Source organism: Triturus cristatus, chromosome 10, assembly GCF_964204655.1.
Source record: "Triturus cristatus chromosome 10, aTriCri1.1, whole genome shotgun sequence".
Lineage (NCBI taxonomy): Eukaryota > Metazoa > Chordata > Amphibia > Caudata > Salamandridae > Triturus > Triturus cristatus.
The window spans coordinates 97,996,568-98,017,570 of record NC_140593.1 but is presented as its reverse complement, the minus strand read 5'-3'; the positions used below and the strand labels follow the sequence as shown (position 1 = coordinate 98,017,570).

At 46.9% G+C, this 21,003-nt stretch overlaps 1 protein-coding gene across 3 annotated transcripts in view; it reads left to right on the top strand.

Moving 5' to 3' along the window:
- Window positions 1–21,003, top strand: part of NGLY1 (N-glycanase 1) — a 354,362-nt gene that overhangs the window by 270,727 nt on the left and 62,632 nt on the right. For all 3 annotated transcript variants that reach the window (XM_085630539.1, XM_085630540.1, XM_085630538.1), the window contains one exon: window positions 13,076–13,240. In XM_085630539.1, coding sequence (XP_085486665.1) covers window positions 13,076–13,240 — 165 coding nt within the window. The remainder of the gene's footprint in view (window positions 1–13,075; window positions 13,241–21,003) is intronic.

Sequence of the window (21,003 nt, the reverse complement as noted above, 5' to 3'; positions counted from 1 at the left end):
AGGGAGATGACTACGTGCACATGGACTTTATACTATGTTGGAATGTTTATGAAGTTCTAGATCTCTTCATTGTTGCTGCTGTGAGCTGCGCAATAAAGGAGATTTGCATAATCTTGACCTCTGTGTCCTTAATAAAATCCAGATTTTTGCCCACCAGGCTGTGAAAAATCTAAATTCTCCATGCTGTCTATCTGCTCATCTGTTGGCCTATAATTCATGCAAGACAGCACAGAGTCACTTAGAAGAAGCCCAATTTTCTGTGTTTAGCCTTTTAAAAATAAGTGCAGACTGAAAACACATTTTCTGTCTGTATTTATCTGTAAAAACCAAAGATCTTGAGCCTTAATTTTAATTTACTTAATGCAAGGCTGAATATTAGACCTCTACTGCATTGTATGAATGACCAGTGGTGGCAAATGAGAGGACAAATTGGGCTTGTCTCATGCAACAATACAATTTCTTTTACGGCTGTGTTTTCAAATCAATCTTTTGTCAAAAGCCTGAGAATCTTTTCACTAAAAACTGGAGCAATGTGGAAGTTGCTCTTTCCAAGAGACCTTTCTGTACAGGAGATCCTTCTGCCATACATCAACAGTGTTAGGAGGATGACTGTAGATGACGCAATGACCGGGGCCAATTTCAATAGAAAAGGGGAAATAGTGAAGCTTTTCCTAGAAATTGCACAAACTAGGGACAGTAGACAACACCATTTATGCTCATTTGGAAAGAGAAATTTCTATGTGATTTTCCAACCACTCCACTGATTCTACCAACTCAGATAAAGATAAAATCTTCCCATGCAAAAATGATTCTAACTGCTCCAGAATGGCCGAGACACTGGTGGTATATGGGCCTTAAACACTTGCCTCAGAGCTCCCACTGTAAGGTTGCTTCTGTCAAGACTGCAGTTTCAAATTTACCAGGTATTTCATTGTTTGCAGCGTAACTGCTGAATTTGTATAAAATTAACATTGGAATTATGTTGCAGAGGAGGACCAAATTATGTGGCAGTATTAACTAAATTATAAAGCAGGAAAAAGCAATTTATGTAGGCGTAAGGTGGCACATTTTGTGAAAGTATTGTTGCTCGGGTAAGAATTCCTTAGGAAAAAAAGACATTTGGCAAAACAGGAACAGTTTGTTTAATTCAACAGCTTGGCTGGGGAACAGTTACAGGCACAAGGTCTCAGGACTGTCTCAATTTACATTTGGTTTCTGTCCTTCTATTCAAAATACAACAGGTAATAAAAGTTTCCAGCGTACCATATGTGGTGAGGAATGTTTGTTGCTGCCTTTGGAGTCATAAATTAATGGTCAAATGCTTACTACAGGTGGGTCTCGATCTCACGTGGACACAGTGTGGTCAATGGTGAACATGTCCAGATCTTCATCATAGGGAGTGCGTGATCACTACGTGTGGTAGGTCTTGATTGGCTATGTGTTTGTGACTCGCGTGGCATCTGACTTTATGGTGTATTTAGGAGCGAGCGTACCCACTCTGGCCAAGTGTGCTTTATTGGGGCAATCTCCCCTGACCATTGTAATGTCGCTGCGCCTATCTGCAGGATTGATCAAGAGTGTCCTGCCTGAGTGTTTGCCTGCCAGGTATGCACCCTTCCACTTGTGACCAATCAATCCGTAATCCCGGTTCTAGGTCGCAGGCCTTGCCTGACTACATACATGAGTGTTGAGGTAAGTGTTGAGTTCAGAACGGGCACTTCCACTAATAAGGGTGAGAGCTCATCTCTATCGATGAGCGCAATGATTTCCATATTAAGTGTTACCTCACTAGTTTGTCATTTTTACCCTTGGAAACAGTGTCTAGGGAAAGATTCCTCTTATTGGTACCAAGTTAAGACTCCAGCAATGCAATAAGCAACTGGCAGATGACTAGGCAACATTAACAAAGGGCCTTCCAGTTTACAGGAACATATGCCGCCCTTTTTTAGTAACTTTTGATCGATTTGAGCTAGAAACATTTTATAATTAACATTTGCAGGTTATGCTGCAGATGATGGATTAAGTGGCAAATGTGGCAAATCCATAGTTATGCAGCAGAATCGCATATTTCCAGGGACCCGGCATCTGAGCTTGTTTAAATACTGAATTAACCTTCTCAGAGAAGCAGAAAGGCAATCCATTCAAATGTCCTGTGGCATTAAGTGCAAACAATACTACGTTTGCAGTGTCTCCGACAAAGTACAATTCTGTCACATTCCATGAAGAAGCAGTGTTACCATGCCTTCTAATGTTGGCTAAATCGAGCCTTAAACTCTCCCCCCTCAAGATACACCTTTATGGAAGGATTATAGTTGTATCCACCAATTAAGAAACTTTGTCCTCCGGGGGAGCTTTATGTTAAGTTAATATTTTTTGCACTGTCATTTGACTTGTTCTCTCCTTTCAGCATTTATCACAGACTGCCTTTCAAATAGCTATAACCTCAGTGCACAGGGTTAGTGAGATTGACATTAGGTACACAGAAACCTTGCATGCCCCTTTGTGATAGTTGATTAGTAAAGACAACTCACCCTTCAAAATCTGTTACTCAGCCGAAATAGCTCTCCATTCTTTAGATATACGATTTCCTAAAATTCTAACTTGCCAAGACAAAGACTTTAAGGTCTGTGAAGATCTTCTCATCATTTAAACAATCTATTTCCAAATGGATTGTTGCCTAGCAGGCCCAAACCTCGTTGACCAAGCGGTAAAGCACCAACTACTTTACTACAAAGTGTCTACATGTTTTACATTTTCAACATGGCTACTTCGAGGTAAGTCTGCACTTTCACCTGTCACTATCACGTAGAGTACAGTTCTAATATAGACCCAAAGGTGGTCAAGCCATGTTAAAGAGTCTGTTTATTTAATGAAAAATATATTCCTGTCAAGTTTTGTCATTTGCATTTTTTCACGAATTTTAAGGAGGTGGGCTTGCTATTCTAATGAAGAACTTACAATCCAGAATGGCAAGTTACTTAATTCATCCTAGTACTGCATCTTACGAACATTAATTGAAGTCGCAAACATCCCACTCTCCTACTGTTGGTACGCAGCTTGATGGAATATGAAAGCAGCTGACCCTTTAAGAGCAGTGCCAGATTTTAGCTTTTTGTTATTGATTCCAATCTGTTTGCCTATGTTTTGCTTTAGTCATTATTAGATATCTTGCTGAAGAGTTGCTTTTAAATGGGTTCAAATGGGTTTATTTTCCAAAAGTAAGAAAATTGGAAATTATGAAATTTGACCTTTTAATAGGTCCAGAAGACTCGAGTACATGTTATTGGGGTTTTTCTTGTATTGTATATGTATATTCACATTCATATTTCATATGAATACATGTGTATTCATATTTTATATGAATGTGTATATTCCTGTGTTCTACAGTTCCTGCATGAAGGCAGGGCTGTTTTTTATGTTTGACTGACTTCTTGAAGATTTCTATGGTGCTGAACTAAGATTAGATGTGAGCACCTTTCTACTATTAGTCTCTGCTGTGCCCCTATCTGATTTTCTACCTGGTGACTGTTGTGCAGATTGGCTCCTGTGTGGAATCTCTGCAATTTCTCCTCCACAGTGCTTCAGTTCAAAGGGAAAGCCTGCAACATGTTCTGCATTAGGCACTGTATGAAGCTACATTTTATGTAGTGTACCCAAATGAGGTACACTATGTAGAAAGTCCAGATGACCCTTATTGGCTTACATGGCTTAAATTAATAATCCCAAATGCTCTTTTTTGTGGTAGTGTGGGCGAGCAGTTTAGGGTTATTAGGGAGTAGTGTTAAGCATTTGTTGTACACACCGAGTCAATAAATGAGACACTAAAGAAGAAACTTGAGACCAATTTAGAAAAAGAACATACATTTTTTCCTATAATTTTAACTCCAATACCTTTGTAATCGAGTAAGTACTTTAGAGGTTATCAAATTTTACAGTAGAAAACAAAAAATGACAGCTGGCAGATTTGAGGGATGAGTCTAGAACACTGTAATGTTATCCTAAGGGAGAAACATTTGGTGCATAAGGTCACTTGCAGACATTTTACAGGACTGTTCTTCTGGACCTAAGTTTTACCTGCCCTGGGAAGTCCTGTTGTACAAGTGCTTTCAGCGCTGGTAGCCTCAGACGCTGCACACAGTAATCAATGGGAAAGTACCTGTGGAAAAGAAGCTGCAAGGGGGGCCCTGTCCAATAGAATCCAAAATGGGGACTCCAGTCTTTTGGGGGGGGGGGGGGGGGGGGGGGTCTAAAAGCTATATAGACACCATCTGTCTCTTCGAGTTTGAGGCTCCCACGGTTCTCAGTGCACCTACTGAGGAGGGAGAAGAAACATAGCAAGATGTCTTCTGGCGTGGAGCTGGCCACAGGTGAAGTCCCTTGACATGCTGGTCGGTTTTGATGGCGGTGGTGTTCAGGCTCATCACAAACCAGCCTTGGTGCTTGCAACTGGCTCCGGTACCTTGGATATTGGTGCAGGGTGGATCCTGGGGGTCCTGGCATCTCCAGAATTGGTGGGGAGACTGATCTGACTTCCTGGAGCACAGTGACCTTTTCCTGGATGGCTGCTGCGTTGGTGGATCCGATGGTCAGCAGATCAGTGTACCGGATGTCGCAGTCGATGGCTGCAGAGATTTGGCTCCTCCCCTTCAAGGGAGATGCTGACAGGTTGGCAAATGCTGGGGACTCTCTGGGGCATCGAAGGATGCACAGCTGCAGGACAAGTCTGGTATTTGTAGTTCTCGAGACAGGAGCAGGCCTACGGGGTTTGGCGCCAAGTCCACAGCTAGTACAGTTATTGTGTTCTTCGACTTTTCTTTGTCCTCTTTGTTCTTTAGTCAGATAAATCTGAGTTCCTGGAAACGGGGCCACCTAAATACTGAATGGGCTACATGCCGTTGGGTTACTACACCCCCTGTATGACCACTTCCTGTGGGAAGTGGGCATAACCCTATCCCAAAGTTCCTAATTGCAAAAGCAAGATGGTGGAACTCTTATTTCATGGAGCACATCAGGCACCCCACCTTACGGGTGTGACTTGCCTGGTAGTGCAACACGCCTTCTGCAGATCTAATTTCCTGCCTGTCTTGGTGCCAAATGTGCCTCAAGGCAGGGAGTGGCATCTCCAAGGTCTAGGGTAGCCATGGTTGCATATCAAAGGCAGCAGGTGCTTTCCCTTGTCATTCCCTGCCTTGCCATCCTGCTGGAGGTGGTTTGAATACCTTCCTCCAGAGCAGGCATAGTTTCTGGCCTCCGAGCGTGGGGTCTCACCTGCAGGGGATCAAAAACCTATCCATGGTGGCAGGCTGGATGATACCAGTCAGCCAGCACACACAGAGGCTTGTAGGGTTTCAGGGGTACCTTTAAAGTTCCCTCTGGGTGCATGTTTTAATACATCCACTACTGGCATCAGTATTGATTTATTAAGACAAGGTGTTTGATACCAAACACCATAGGTTTTAGAAAAGCCATCCTGTGGCTGGGGAACTCATAATGATCAGTGCCCAGTACATATACATAAGATGGCTTCCCTGTTGACTTGTACTATCTAGTAATTGAACTAGACTGCACAGAGGAATATCTGCTCATGCAGATATATCCTCACATGTAGTATAGCGCATCCTTCCTTAGGGCTATAAGGCCTGCTGTAGCGGTGTCTTACATATATTTCATGCAGTGTCTGTGGGCATGGCACACAAGGTGTCAAGTCGTGTTTTCACACTTGTTTGCACCATTTCATATAGCTTGAAGTGGCAGTCTTCACGAGCATGGATGTTGGTCCCTTAGGGTGCCACAATTCGTGCAGCAGCCCTTAGGGACCCTCTTCAGTACCCATGCCCTAGGTACCAGGGATACCATTTACTAGGGACTTAGAGGTGCTAAAGACCTTGCCAATTGGGGTACAATTGAACAGTTACCTTGTTTTAGGGAAAGAGCACTGGCATTGAGGAACCTGGCTAGCAGAAGCCATGTGTACTTGAGTTAAAATTGCATCAAATACGAGGCTAAAATGTTGGGGTGACCATGTCAAAAAGGGGCATGATCCTAGAGGCAATACCTGAGAATGGCATATTCTGATGGATACATCTGCCAGTGGATTCCTCACCTTGTGAATATCCCCTGCGTCAGCATTCCACTGAACATTTTTCCCCTGCTCTCTACGCCGACGTGGACGTCATAATACCTCGGCTCCGCTCGCGACTCCGTATGACGTCACCGGAGCCATAAGAGAGCCACGTCGGCGTGATGACGTCAGTTCCCTTTTTTCCGCGCCGTCGACGCGTAACTGTTTTCCAGCACTCTCCTGCTACCTTGTAGTCTTGTAATGGGTTACTGTTTCTGGATAAGCTATGTCTTCGACAAGAAAGTCAGGTTTTAAACCTTGTAGGGAATGTGGGGACCACATGTCCATGACTGACCCCCACGAGGATTGTTTGTGGTGTCTTTCTTCAGATCATGATGTGGAGGACTGCTCCAGCTGTAGAAAGATGAACCCTAAGGCCCTGAAGGAGAGGAAGGCGAAACTCTTCATGGCCAAGGCGAAGAAGGAAAGAAGAGGTAGGAAAAAGAAGTCGAGGCCAGAGTCGTCGACTTCACACTCTTCGAAGTCGAAGAAACATCATAAGAAGAGGAAGCATAGCTCTTGGCGCCAATCGTCGAGGAGTAAGGCTTCGAGGTCGCCTCGGCGTCGAAGCAAGGATGTTGTATCTCCATCTCCTTCCCCTTCTCGAATGTCTCCAGAGAAGTTACCTTCGCCGAAGCGGACTCCGGCGCAGTCACCGGCGCCAGTGGAGTCTCCAGCTTCTGACTCCGAACCGGATCAGGAGGAAGAGCTTTCTCCAGTGCCAGCTGAACCTGCGGCGCCAGTTGCGGACACTTCGGCTCCGGTTCCTGGTACTCCTCGACCGGATCCAGGGTCAAACCCATACCCGCAGTTCCTGACTCCGGGTGCGGATTCAACGCATTTCCTCAATGCGATGTATGGAATTTTTCAAAGGGCTGCCTTCCCATCCGGCGCACCATCTGGTCCCGTGGGTCCTATGGCAAACACTGTGGGAGTGCCGCAGCATTAAGTTCAGGCGCCCTTTATGCCCTTCTTGCCGATGGCTCCTTCGTGGCAGTTCCCGGCGCCGTCTGGTGATACATCTCGGCTTCGTCTGGATCGTTTGCCTTCTTCGGAGCCTCCCTCGACGCCGTTGCCGACTCCTTCTGCTCCACGCCCAGCGCCGCCTACTCCTCCGGTTCCGCTGACTCCACGTTCGGTTCCGCTGACTCCGCATACGGTGCCGCCGACGCCGGGTCCTCTGATCCATTCTCGAAGAGAGGCCCAGAGGGTTTTGGAAGAGGAGCGTTATAGGGAGGAAGTGGAAGAAGGTGAGGTTGATGGATCCTCGGATGACTTTGAAGGCATTCTGGATGCTAGTGGTCTTGATACTACTCCGGAGTGGGAGCATTCTTCTGCTAGGTCTTCACCACCACAAGAATTGGCCCCTTATCATTCGGTCATCAAAAAGACTGCAGAGTTGCTGGACTTAGTTACCCTCTGCTGAATATAAACCGAACCTTTTGACTGAAGTTCTGCATTCTCCTTCATCAATTGTAGAGCCCTTGTTACCTTTTAATGAGGCTATATTAGAGCCAGTGATGGACGTTTGGCACAAGCCTCTTTCTTCGCCTGCAGTATGCAGACAAGTGGCAAGGAGATACAGGGTGGCTCTGGGGGATCCAAGCTTTCTTTCTTCTCGCCCTTCTCCAGAGAGCCTTGTGGTGCAAGCTTCATGCTCGAAGCAATCATCAGGCGCCTTCCCTCAAACACCTGCGGATAGGGATTCTAAGAGGACTGATCAAACAGCCAAAAAGGTCTTTTCGTCTGGAAGCATGGCTCTTAAATAGACCAATGCCACTTGTTTATTGGGGCGCTATGTTCATGCACTGATGGACTCTATGAAGTTATTAGCCCCTAAGCTGCCAGAAGAAGAGAGCCTCTTTTATGGAGGTTGTCACGGACACTCAAGCTGATGCAAGGCAGGTTATTCAGTCGGGCCTAGACACGGCTGATTCTGTGGCTAGAATTATGGGGTCTTCGATAGCCACTAGGAGACAAGCTTGGCTTCGTTCTTCCGGCTTTTCTGCGGATGTTCAGGCCACGTTAATTGACTTGCCTTTTGATGGAGAGAAACTGTTCGGGGAGAAGGCCGATTCCGCCTTGCAAAGGTTTAAAGATAGCAGAGTTACTGCAAAGTCTTTGGGTTTACAGACTCCTGCTAAGGGATTTGGATTCAGGAAATTTATAGGATTTGGGAGGTCCTAGTTTCGTACCTTCCGGCAACCTCAGCAACAGCAGCAGCAGAATCCCCTCTATAGGTCGTATAGAGGAAGGCAAAGAGGACGGAGAGGTTCTGGCCGCAACCCATCTTCATCTTCTGCCTCCTCTGCTCCCAATGAAGCTTCAGGGAAGCAGCCCTAGATCCCCCCCTCCTAGATCATGTGAGACCTGTGGGGGGTCGTGTGTCCCACTTTCTGCGGGGTTGGAAATCCGTCACGACCTACCTTTTGGGTTTTAAACCTCGTGGAGAATGGGTACGCCCTTCCCTTTCGGGAATTTCCTCCCCACTTACCCTCCTTGCCAAGGTTTTTGCTCAGAAGACCATCTACTTCTTCTGCAGAAGGAGGTTCTTGCATTGCTACAAAACGGTGCGATAGAGGTGGTTCCAGAGCAAGCTAGGAGTCTGGGATGCCACTCTCGGTATTTCCTGATTCCCAAGAAGGACGACAGATTGCGTCCGATCCTGGACCTCAGAGTTTTGAATTTTTACGTGAAGCAGGAGAAATTCAAGATGCTGACCCTTGCACAGGTTCAAGCGTTGCAGCAAGGAGACTGGATGGTGTCGATCGACTTGCAGGATGCGTATTTTCACATCCCAATCCTGAAGTCGCACAGAAAGTATCTCCGTTTTACGGTTGGGTCGCAACACTACCAGTTTGCGGTCCTCCAGTTTGGTCTTACTACTGCACCTCGAGTCTTCACGAAGGTGATTGCAGTGGTGGCTGCTCATCTCAGGAGGTCGGGGATTCTGGTTTTCCCCTACCTGGACAACTGGCTTCTGAAAGCAGAGTCCCCAGAGATGGTGCAACATCATCTGAAGGTAACATCTCAGCTGTTACTCGACTTGGGTTTTTCGATCAATGTGCCCAAATCTCACCTTGTGCCTTCTCAACGCAAGCTGGTCATAGGGGCGGTACTGGACTCTGCTGTGTTGAGCATTTCCTCCTCCTCCTCAAAGAATTCTAAACATTCAGGAGATGATCCCTTTATTCCACAATGGAGCGGTTGTTCCAGTTCTGAAGGTCCTTCGTCTGCTCGATCTGTTCGCCTCCTGCATTCTGTTGGTCAACCATGCACGCTGGCACATGAGGGCACTCCAGTGGTGCCTCCGCAGGTAGTGGAGAAATTCAAGATGCTGACCCTTGCACAGGTTCAAGCGTTGCAGCAAGGAGACTGGATGGTGTCGATCGACTTGCAGGATGCGTATTTTCACATCCCAATCCTGAAGTCGCACAGAAAGTATCTCCGTTTTACGGTTGGGTCGCAACACTACCAGTTTGCGGTCCTCCAGTTTGGTCTTACTACTGCACCTCGAGTCTTCACGAAGGTGATTGCAGTGGTGGCTGCTCATCTCAGGAGGTCGGGGATTCTGGTTTTCCCCTACCTGGACAACTGGCTTCTGAAAGCAGAGTCCCCAGAGATGGTGCAACATCATCTGAAGGTAACATCTCAGCTGTTACTCGACTTGGGTTTTTCGATCAATGTGCCCAAATCTCACCTTGTGCCTTCTCAACGCAAGCTGGTCATAGGGGCGGTACTGGACTCTGCTGTGTTGAGCATTTCCTCCTCCTCCTCAAAGAATTCTAAACATTCAGGAGATGATCCCTTTATTCCACAATGGAGCGGTTGTTCCAGTTCTGAAGGTCCTTCGTCTGCTCGATCTGTTCGCCTCCTGCATTCTGTTGGTCAACCATGCACGCTGGCACATGAGGGCACTCCAGTGGTGCCTCCGCAGGTAGTGGTATCAGCACAACGGAGATCTCAGGGAGTCGATTAGGATCTCCAGAGAAGCTGCAGCGGATTTGTCTTGGTGGAGCATGGGGGGCAATATGTCTCAAGGAAAGCTCTTCATCTTCCTCCATCGATGGCCACAGTGATAAAGGATGCCTCCACCCTGGGGTGGGGTGCTCATCTGGGGGATCTGGAGATCAAGGGTCTTTGGTCTCCAGAGGAAAGGTTGCTTCACATCAACCTTCTGGAATTACGGGCTATACGTTTGGTGCTCAAGGCCTTTCTCCCTTCCCTTCGCGGTCAGTCGGTTCAAGTCCTGACGGACAACACTACCGCGATGTGGTATGTCAACAAGCAGGGAGGAGTAGGGTCGTATCGTCTCTGCAGGGAGGCGTTGCGGCTCTGGTCCTCGGCTCAGGATCATCAGATTTGCTTGATGGCGAATCATCTGGCCGGGGTGCTGAATGTACGTGCGGACAGTCTCAGTCAGCAGTTCTCCGCTAACCACGAGTGGAGGCTTCATCCGGAGGTGGTTCGTCACGTCTTTCGGACGTGGGGGATTCCTCGGCTAGACCTATTCGCCACCCGCGAGAACGCGCATTGCCCGTCATTCTGCAGCCTCCAGTTTCTGTTGCAGGGGACGTTGGGGGACGCGTTTCAGTTGAGTTGGGGCTCACAACTCCTTTATGTGTTTCCTCCCATACCCTTGATTCCTCGGGTTCTGAGGAAAATTCGCTAAGACCGGGCCCAAGTTATTTTGGTCGCCCCGGATTGGCCAAGAAGGGTGTGGTACACAGATCTACTTCACCTCTCGTCGCACCCTCCGCTCTGTCTCCCTCTCAGGGCAGACCTCCTCTCGCAATCGGAGGGGCAGGTTCTTCACCTCCACCTCCATAGCCTGCACCTTCATGCCTGGAGATTGAACAGGGCACCCTGAGTTCCTTCTCTCTCCCGCCTGATGTGGTGGATGTTATTTTATCGGCCAGGCGACACTCCACCAAGTCCATTTACTCATATAGGTGGTCTAAGTTTGTTAAATGGTGTGGAGAGAGATCCGTTGACCCTTTAAAAGCTCATCTTTCGAATGTGCTTCAGTTTGCTCTTTCCTTGGCTCTGCAGGGCTGCGCTGTGGCCACGGTCAAGGGCTATCTATCAGCCTTATCGGCTTTTCTGTGTTTCTGTGTCTTCCAGATCAGCCGTCATTATTTAAATCTCCTATTGTATTAAGATTTATCAAAGGCCTTACTATTAGGTTTCCACCTACTCCTTTTGTAATGCCACAGTGGGACCTTAATCTTTCTTGATGGGGTCCCCTTTTGAGCCCCTTCATAGCTGTCCTTTGAGGCTGTTGTCCTTTAAGACGTTTTTTCTTGTAGCCATAACCTCGGCAAAGAGGGTGAGTGAGCTTCAAGCTCTTAGTTCTTAACCCCCGTTTTTAACCTTACATGCTGAAAGGATGGTTCTTAGGACCAGGGCTGCTTTCCTACCCAAGGTAGTTACTCCCTTTCATCTGGGGCAGTCTGTTACTCTCCCTGTGTTTTATCCGCCTCCTCATCCTTCCAAGGAGGAGGAAAGACTTCATCGACTGGACCCAAAAAGAGCTGTGAGCTTTTACTTGGACAGAACGAAAGACTTTCGTTTGGACGATCAGCTGTTCGTGGGCTATGTTGGACATTCTAAAGAAAAAGCTGTGCACAAGCGCACTCTGTCCAGATGGATCATCCTAGCCATCAAGATCTGCTACGCCCTGGCTGGTAAGGTTCCACCTGAGGGTATTAGAGCTCCTTCAACTAGAGCTAAATCTTCTACTTCTGCTTTGGCCAGGGGTGTTCCTGTGGCAGACATTTGTAAAGCCGCGACTTGGGCCTCCCTCCATACTTTCGCAAAGCATTATTGCTTAGACTCTGAGATGAGGAGGGAGGGCCACTTTGCGCGCTCTGTCTTGCAGGACTTTTTGGTATAGGAAGGTGGACACCCTCATCCGGGAGTGGGACTGCTGTGGGAATCTATTCACAAGGTGAGGAATCCACTGGCAGATGTATCCATCAGAAGAACAAGTTACTTACCTTCGGTAATGCTTTTTCTGGTGGATACAGTATCTGCCTGTGGATTCCTCACGGGCCCACCCGCCTCCCCGTTGTCCACCTTTGTATACCTTAAAGGTTGTCTTGTTTGACATGTTTTACATTGTCTTCTTTCTATCTGGTACACTTGTAGGAAATGCTTATGTTCCTTAGCTTTCCTTTTTCTATATGTACTATGTATATTTGTTCGAATGTTGTATACTGTGTATACTTTGAATCTGTTGTCGGTCCACCTGTTCGCCTCGGAGGGACGGAAAAAATGGGTGGAACTGACGTCATCACGCCGACGTGGCTCTCTTATGGCTCTCTTATGGCTCCGGGGACGTTATACGGAGTCGCGAGCGGAGCCGAGGTATTATGACGTCCACGTCGGCGTAGAGAGCTGGGGGAAAAAGTTCAGTGGAATGCTGGCGCAGGGGGATATTCACAAGGTGAGGAATCCACAGGCAGATACTGTATCCACCAGAAAAAGCGTTACCGAAGGTAAGTAACTTGTTCTTTAGAGTCCAAAAAGTTTGACATTCTTCACACAGTAAAGGCTATGTTCATTGACTGGCAGCCAGATTCCTCGAAGTATTGCTAGGCTTCTGAATATTCTTATGAGAGGACCCTGACTTTGTGATGCACAGGTCATTGTTCTGTAGAATGTGATGTCCAATAAGCTGCCTGGCTGCCAGATTCTGCACAGGCCAGTCAAGGCCATGCACGTTTTTTCCATGGTACACCTGCTGTCTGACCCTCTTCACTATTGAAAATTGTTATGCTTCACTAATTAGTGGCACTCCTCCTCCACTGTGCTGTGCTTCCTTGTGTTTCATGTTTGTTTGCTGCATGTCCACCTCCGCATAATTGCTAAAACCTACTCTTGTAACTTTATAGGTTAAACGGTATATGCTTACATTCTCCAAAATGTCACATTCTCTTTAATGTATTTCAGCGGCAGCATTCGTTGCCTGAGCAAAGGAAGAAAGAGCTCTTACTGAGGTTAATTGTTGAGCTTGTTGAGTTCATTTCTCCCAAAACGCCGAAACCTGGGGAGCTTGGAGGACGGGTGTCTGGTTCACTGGCTTGGAGAGTAGCCAGAGGAGAAATTAATGTAAAGGTATGTCATTTACGTACGATAGACACCAAGTTGAATACATCAGTAAATGTTCTTCTGTTGGGTATCAGTGGTGTTATGGTGATGCCAGGCACTGCTAATTAAAAGGAAGTCATTTCTGATCTTGCTGTGTCTGAGATTGATTGCAAATAAATATGTAGTAACTTGATGGAAAACTAAACCCTGAGCAGGTGCTCCAACTTGTGATCGACAAAGCTCAGTAGTGCAAAACAAAGTTCATCTCCACATTTAGTAGTAATTAGTATGTTTAAAGGCTATCTTGAGCATAAAGTGACTGTGGGTGTAGGAGCTGACCAACTGCAGGCTTTTATGTTGATTGCTCTTTCTGCCTGAGCAGAAATCTTGTTTGCATAGGGCAAGAATAATAACCCTATGTATTCCTGCAATATCTTGGCTAGTGGGTATGGGTATGGAATGCTGTCAGAAAAGTCAAAACAGTGCAAGACCTGCCCAGATCCCCTGATGTCCCAACTTGACAGTTTAGACTAGAATTCAGTTGGGACTTCTTGTTTAAAGGAGGGCCAAACACCAGATGATCAGAAATTGATTTTATTGGTAACACATATTGTAGGAAGCTGGCTTTGTATATGGTATGCCACTAGGTGGTTAAGCCTTGCAGTGTGTCCAGGGGTTCCCCAATAATGTGCAGGGCTCAGTTTAAAACCCAAAGTGCTCTATTAGTGGTAGTGTGGGGGAGTAGCCTTAGGCCTAATAAAGAGGAGTGTAAGACATTTATTGCACACACATGATCTATAATTGACACACCACAGAGAAAGTGCCATCTTTCTTTCATGGTATGCCCCCACTTTTTGCTGAATTGCTGAAGGTACTTTGACTGAGTGTGCCCTGGGCTCCTGCCAATCAGGTGCCCAGGGCCTGTGTTCCTTCCCTAAAAACTGTGCTGAAATCTAAAACCTAAATTGGCAAACCCTGGCCACGTGTCAGCCCTGTACCCTGACACAAACACACTGCCCTTGCAGGCTGAGTGTCTGGGTATAGAACAAAACAGGGTGCCGTGCCCACAACAATACACTGCCCTGGCATACCTCAGCCACCCCTCTAGCTGGGTGCCCTAAGCCAGTGGTGTGGGTACAGGAGCATGAGCGCTGTGCCCCTACAGTACCCAGGTTCATTCCTGGGCAGCGTAAGTGCAGTGCTGCCATTTAGGAGTATATGGTGCTGGGAGATAGTCAACACGAACTCCACAGCACCTTGATGGCTCCACTGAAGACTGAGAAGTTTTGTATCAAACTTCTCAGCACATTAAACCTGCACTGATGCCAGTGCAGGATTTAATGTACAATGCACGACAGAGGGCATCTTAGAGATGCCCCCTGAACCTAACCTACAATCCACGTCTGGTCTGAGGGGCTGCCTAGGCCGCCACACAGCAGACATGCTGCTGGACCCCTGGGTAGAGAGCCATCCGCTCTCCTGGGCCTGCAACAATGCACATCCTGGGCAAGGTGCTAGGTCTCCTCCCCCAGGATGGACAGGGGAAGCTTCAAAGGCATGCCGCCTTTGTGAGCTTCTCCAGGCCACTTGCTGTACTCAGCAACTGGCCCCTACCTGTTCTAAACCCCCACTCTAGTGGGAAGACTGTCCGGAAACCCCAAGGAAGGACAGGGGGTGTGCCAGCCTCTGCCAACCCCACCCCTCAGGCCTCTGCCAACCCCACCCCTCAGGTGGGGGGGGGAGGTGAAACACAGCTCCGGGCTCTCGCCATCTTGAAGATGGGAAGCCCTGCCCAATCAGGACTAGGCCACTGCCCCCTCCCACAGGAGAGTGGCAGGATAGGGAGTGTACCCAACCCAGGGCAGGGACCCAGTGGTCCCCGCCCTTTACCTACCTGTAACGCCCCTAAATTTAGTATTTAGGGGCACCCTGAACCTTCCTTCCTTAGATCCAGATTCCGAAACAGCAAAGAAGATCAAGAAGAAAGAAGACCTGCCATGCAGCTGCTAACAAGAGGAAGACACCAACTGCTTTGGCCCCAACCCTACCGGCCTGTTGACCCTCGAACCTGCTCCTGCTAAATCCCGGCATCTCCTGTGGCCAGCAACCTCACAAACCCCGGAGGACCTGGCTACCTTGTGACTCTGAGCATCTGGGACTCGCACGAGCAGTGGCACTGCTCAAAGCAAGTAACTGACCCCTGGCATCAGCCAGGAACCACGAACCCTGCACACTCTACACCCACCAACCACGGGCCCCCTGCCTCCCTTAGGATAACATTGGGCCTACCTCACTCTGCACCCGGCTGCCCCTGTGCCGCTGAGGGTGTAACAACCGTACTTACCTGACCCTGGGAGACCCCTGAGTCTATGCCCAGCACCTTAACTCTGCCAGTAGAGTACTTACCCAAAAGCCGATAACTAACTTTTCTTCCATAGGGTAACATTGGCTGGTTTCACTTAAAAAGTGTGGAGTTTCTAAACTTTAAAATATTCACCTAAAATCAACCGAGTAACGAAATCGAAAATACTTACCTGCTATTATGAGAGATCCCAGTGCTGGATCTTGGTGCCCAGCACTGACCCTGAAAAGTAATTACAAGCATACTTACCGCCAACTCAATTTTCTCCCATAGGAAACCATTGACTGTTTTTCTGTGAAATTTCTTCTAAGTGTCGATTTTTGCAAACTACAAATATTCTTTATAAATCGTACCAACTGTGAAAACGTAATTACTTACCTGTTTTAGATAGATGTCCCAGTACTGAGCCTAGGAGCCCAGCACTGGATTACAAAAGTAACGAGAACATACTTTACCTGCAACTTGAATTTCCTTCCATAGGATAACATTGCCTAGTTTTTGCTGAAAAAGTTTGTCGATTTTGCAAACTTACGAATATTTGTTAAAAATCGCCTGTATAACCTAAACGCATTCTCTCAACTGCTTACAGGTGGTACACTAGTGCTGGATCCAGGATCCAACACTGAGCTAGAAAAAGTAACAATAACCCCACTTACCTGCTAAGTGAATTTCCTCCCATAGGATAACATTGGTGATTTCATTAGGAAAAGTTTCTAAGTGTCAACTTTTAAAATGTCAAAATATTGCTTAAAAATCACAACAGTAACTAAATCGTATTTACTCACCTGTTTCGAGGAACTGTCCCAGGACTGAATCTAGGATCCAGTCCTGGAGTTAGAAAAGTAATCCTAAAAGTAATCAATTGCATTTAATTTGAAATTCCCATTGAGCTCAATGTATTATTGTTTGAAATTGTGTTGCCTATTGCAACAAACTGTAACTATTGCATTCAAAAGTCAATTGCCTAGTGCAAAGTATTTAACTAAAGCATCTCATTCTGAGAAAGTATATTTTGATACTTATTGTTGGTTCTAAAATAAAACAACCATATATTTTTATATACAAACCATTGGCCTAGAGTTCAGTTACTGAGTGTGTGAGACCATTTGCTGACTGAGTGTGTGCAACAAATACTTTACACTGTCCTCTGATACTGCCTTACTGCTCGACCAAGCTACCACTTTAGAGAGTAAGGTTATATCTAACTTTAGCCTCTGCCAAACCTCTGGGGACTGTGGACTCTGTACACACTGTACCTATTTGGGAACAGTATATACAGAGCCACTTTCCTACGACGACTCTAGGATATCCAGACCAATTTAATAAAATTATACTTTGTACTTTATTTTAAGACCTAGGTGTTCGTAATAAGGTAAGTACGTGTTCGAGGCATATGAGCTGTAAATCATATGCTATGCATAGATCGCCATTTAGTGTTGGGTCCAGATGTTTGCACTTTGTTTTTCTTCGAAGAAGTCTTTCCAGTCACGAGGTAGGTGACTCCTCCTTTCGGTGATCGTGCGCATGGGCATCGACTCCATTGTTAGATAGGTTTTTTTCCACCATCGGGTTCGGACATGTATTGCTGCGCTGCGCTTTGGCACCGTTTCTCGGTTCCCTTCGACGTGCAATCAACTACCCTTGACAGTATTGTTATCGAACACGGTTCTCCGTTCGTCGTGTATCGTCTCACCTCGAAAAACTTTCATCGGAAAACTCATGTCGGGCCTGCCCGCGCCGACCGCACTAGCAGTCGATGGAACGGACTCCCTTTAAGTTCTGTGCTGGGTGTTGTGCTAAGTTTCTACACCCCGACTTGCACGAAGTGTGCAACCTCTGCTTGTCCCCGGAACCCAACGAGAATGACTGCGACGTCTGACAATCGTTTCGATCGAAAAAGACACTTCGTGACCGTCCGACTCAACACCACGAGATGCAACACCAGAGCTGCTCCGCACCGGACATCTTCGGGGAAGATTCCGACACAGAGCAACAAGCTCAAGTAGCCGAAGAGGTAGAACATTTCTTTGTGTCTGAAGTCGACTCTGACATGGAAGAAGAGGAGCAAGTTACTCCGGGTCAACGGGAATAAAGACACCCCTCTGCCCCCTCAACAACCTAAGACAAAGGCTCCGGTCCCTCCTCTGCCTTCGGGCCAAGGTCTGCACCGACAGAAGGTTTCCGATGCCCCGCCCTTGGGCCCGGCTCCGAAACATAAAGAGAAGCCTTCCGGCTCGGGCTCGAGCCGGCACCACTCCAGTGCTGGAAAAAAACACCTTTGGCACCAAAACCCATATCTAAACATGTTGCGGTCACAAATACACCGTTGCCAAAGACTCTACCTTCAACACCGGAAGGCTCAGAGGTGAAAGCTCCGACGCAAAAAGGCTTGGAGCCGAAACCTTCGATGCCGAAGCAAACAACTAAAGATACTCTGTCTGAAGAGTCTCGACCAAATGCCTCACCTTCGGACCCGATGCAGAAAAAACTTGTGATCAACCCTGATACAGGACATATCCATGCCACTCTTCCAAAAAAACGGAAGATAGACCAGCCAGTGGACCAGCCAGAGGACTACCACATTCCTCTCAAAAGCAAAATAACTAACCCTTCTCCACCTTATATTTCTCCTTCCACTGATCCCAATTTACTTATTACACCATCAATTTCACCACCACCACCACTTACACCTGACCCATAGAATGACTGGGATGAGGATGAAGATCTGGCTAGGCCACAGGACATTGACCCTTGGGAGGATTATCATACTAACCCAAGTCCAGATACTGACTCTGATTTGTATCCGTCTAGACCCTCCCCACCTGACGATAATATTGTGTACATTGAACTCCTTAACAGGGCTGCTCAATATCACGGGGTGGAGTTGAATAAAGACCCTTTAGATGAGGATGTCTTCTTTGAGACACTTAGTTCCTCTGAGAGCCACTCATACCTTACCTATGCTAAAAGGTATGTTAAAACACAGACAAAATATTTAAAGATCCTGTCAGGGCAAGAATAATTACATCTCGAGTGGAGAAAAAATATAAATCTTCACCTGCCGACCCTGTTTACATCGGAGGTTAGTTGCCTTTACAGACTGGTGGTATCCAACGCCCGCAAGAGAGCTAACTCACAAACGACAGGTGAGGCTCCTACTCCTGATAAGGAGTCTAAGCTTATTGATGCCTTGCTCAAGCTCTGTTGGCTTGCTATATTTACCTGACGAACACAAAACTAAGGCTAATGACCTTATCCAAGAAGGTAAACTTATCATTAATATCTCAATCAGGTGTGCCATGGACTAATCAGATACAGCAGCTCGTACAGTAAACACCAGTGTACTCCTACGCAGACATGCTTGGTTGAGAATCTCAGGATTCAAGCCTGCATACCTCCATCCTCAACCAACCATTCGACAAAAAACATCTCTTTGGCCCAACGGTTGATACATCACTGAAGAAGATGAAAAAAGACAGAGGTCGCAAAGTCCATGGGGGCTTTGCAACTGCCTGCCACTAGGGGTTCCTTTCGCCGCTCCTTTTATAGGGGGGGGGGGGGTTCAAAAATGTATCCACCGAAAAACCCTCCTCATCTTACAAGGGCAACAACCAATCAACATGTTATTTTAGAGGTGGTTTCAGAGGAGACAACGGTAAGGGCAGAGGCAACTCCACACGCACTTCCCCCGCAAACAAACAGTGACTTCTTTCTGTTACCCCCGATCATTCCACTCCTGTTGGGGGATGTCTCTCAATTCCTACCTGTATGGAATTCAATCACCTCAGACAAGTGGGTTCTACAAATTATCAAATATGGTTACTGCCTGGAGCTTACACACACTCCTCCAAATATTCTTCCAAGATCACTTGCAATGTCACCAGAGCATCTTACCCTTCTAAAGCAAGAGGTTCTCTCTCTCGTGGAAAAACACGCTATAGAACAGGTCCCATTACAATATCAGGGGACCGGTGTACACTCCCTGTTCTTTTTAATTTCCCAAAAAGACTGCTCTCTTGGGCCCAAGCTAGACCTCCGAGAACTCAATCTATTCATTCAGTCGGACAACTTTCACATGATCACACTCCAACAAGTGCTCCCACTCCTTCAGCAAGGCGACTTTCTGTCCACTCTGGACTTAAACGATGCATGTTTCCATATTCCCGTTCACCCGAAATACCTCAGGATTCTGGTAGACAGCCAACATTATCAATTCAAGGTCCTCCTATTTGGAGTAACTACCGCACCCAGAGTTTTCACCAAATGCCTGGCAGTAGTTGCGGCTCATCTAACAAGACAGCACATGCACGTCTTCCCTTACCTAGACGACTGCCTCATAAGTCAGCTCGCAGCAAAGATGCCTACGCCACACTCCAAGACCAGTCAAACTGCTTCACAACCTTAGTATTACTGTGAATCTCACCAAGTCTCATCTCCAACCATCCAATACAAAACTATATCTAGGAGCCACAATAAACACTCAAAAAGCTCTAGCATGTTCCAACCCAGTCAGAATCGGCAACATGCAGACTCTAGTTTCTCAGTTTCAGTCACAACACTGGTTACCTGCTAGAGTGTTCATGGAATTGATAGGAATGATGGTGTCTTGCATTTTAATCGTTCCTTACGCAGTACTCCAAATGCGTCCCCTCCAGGAATGCTCAGCATGTCAGTGGAACCAGGCTCAAGGTCCGTTATCAGATCTAGTGTTGGTAGACGGCTGCACTCATTGTTCTCTGCAGTGGTGGAATACAAAAAACCTTTCCAAGGGGCGGCCATTCGTCGACCCAGTTCCACAGATAGTGCTAACAGCAGACGCTTCGCTCACTGGTTGGGGAGCTCATCTGCAAAAACATACCATTCAGGGCATGTGGACTCTTCAACAAAAGCAACTCCAAATAAACAATATAGAACTGCTAGCAAGTTCTCTAGCATTGAAAGCCTTTCAACTTCATCTAGTAGGCAAAGCTGTCCTAATTCGCACAGACAACATGAGAGCAATGTATTACATACATACATACAAAAACAGGGAGGGATTCACTCTCCCCCAGCTCTGTTAGCTCAGAGCATCTGGCGATGTGCCATACCTCACAAAATATATCTCCTTGCGGAACACCTTCCAGGAATAAACAACCACATTGCAGATCTGCTCAGTCGTCAGCGACAATAGATCCACGAATGGGAACTCCACCCTCCGGTTCTCCTCCCGTTCTTTCAAATGTGGAGCTTCCCAGACCTAGATCTGTTCGCCACCCACTTAAACGCAAAATGCCCACACTTTGCATCCAGGGATCCACACCCACAGTCCAAAGGCAATGCACTATAAATGAACTGGTCAGGGATATTTGCTTATTCTTTTCCGCCTCTCCCACTGGTTCCATTAGTGGTCGGAAGCTCAAACAGCTCTCCCTGACACTAATCCTAGTTG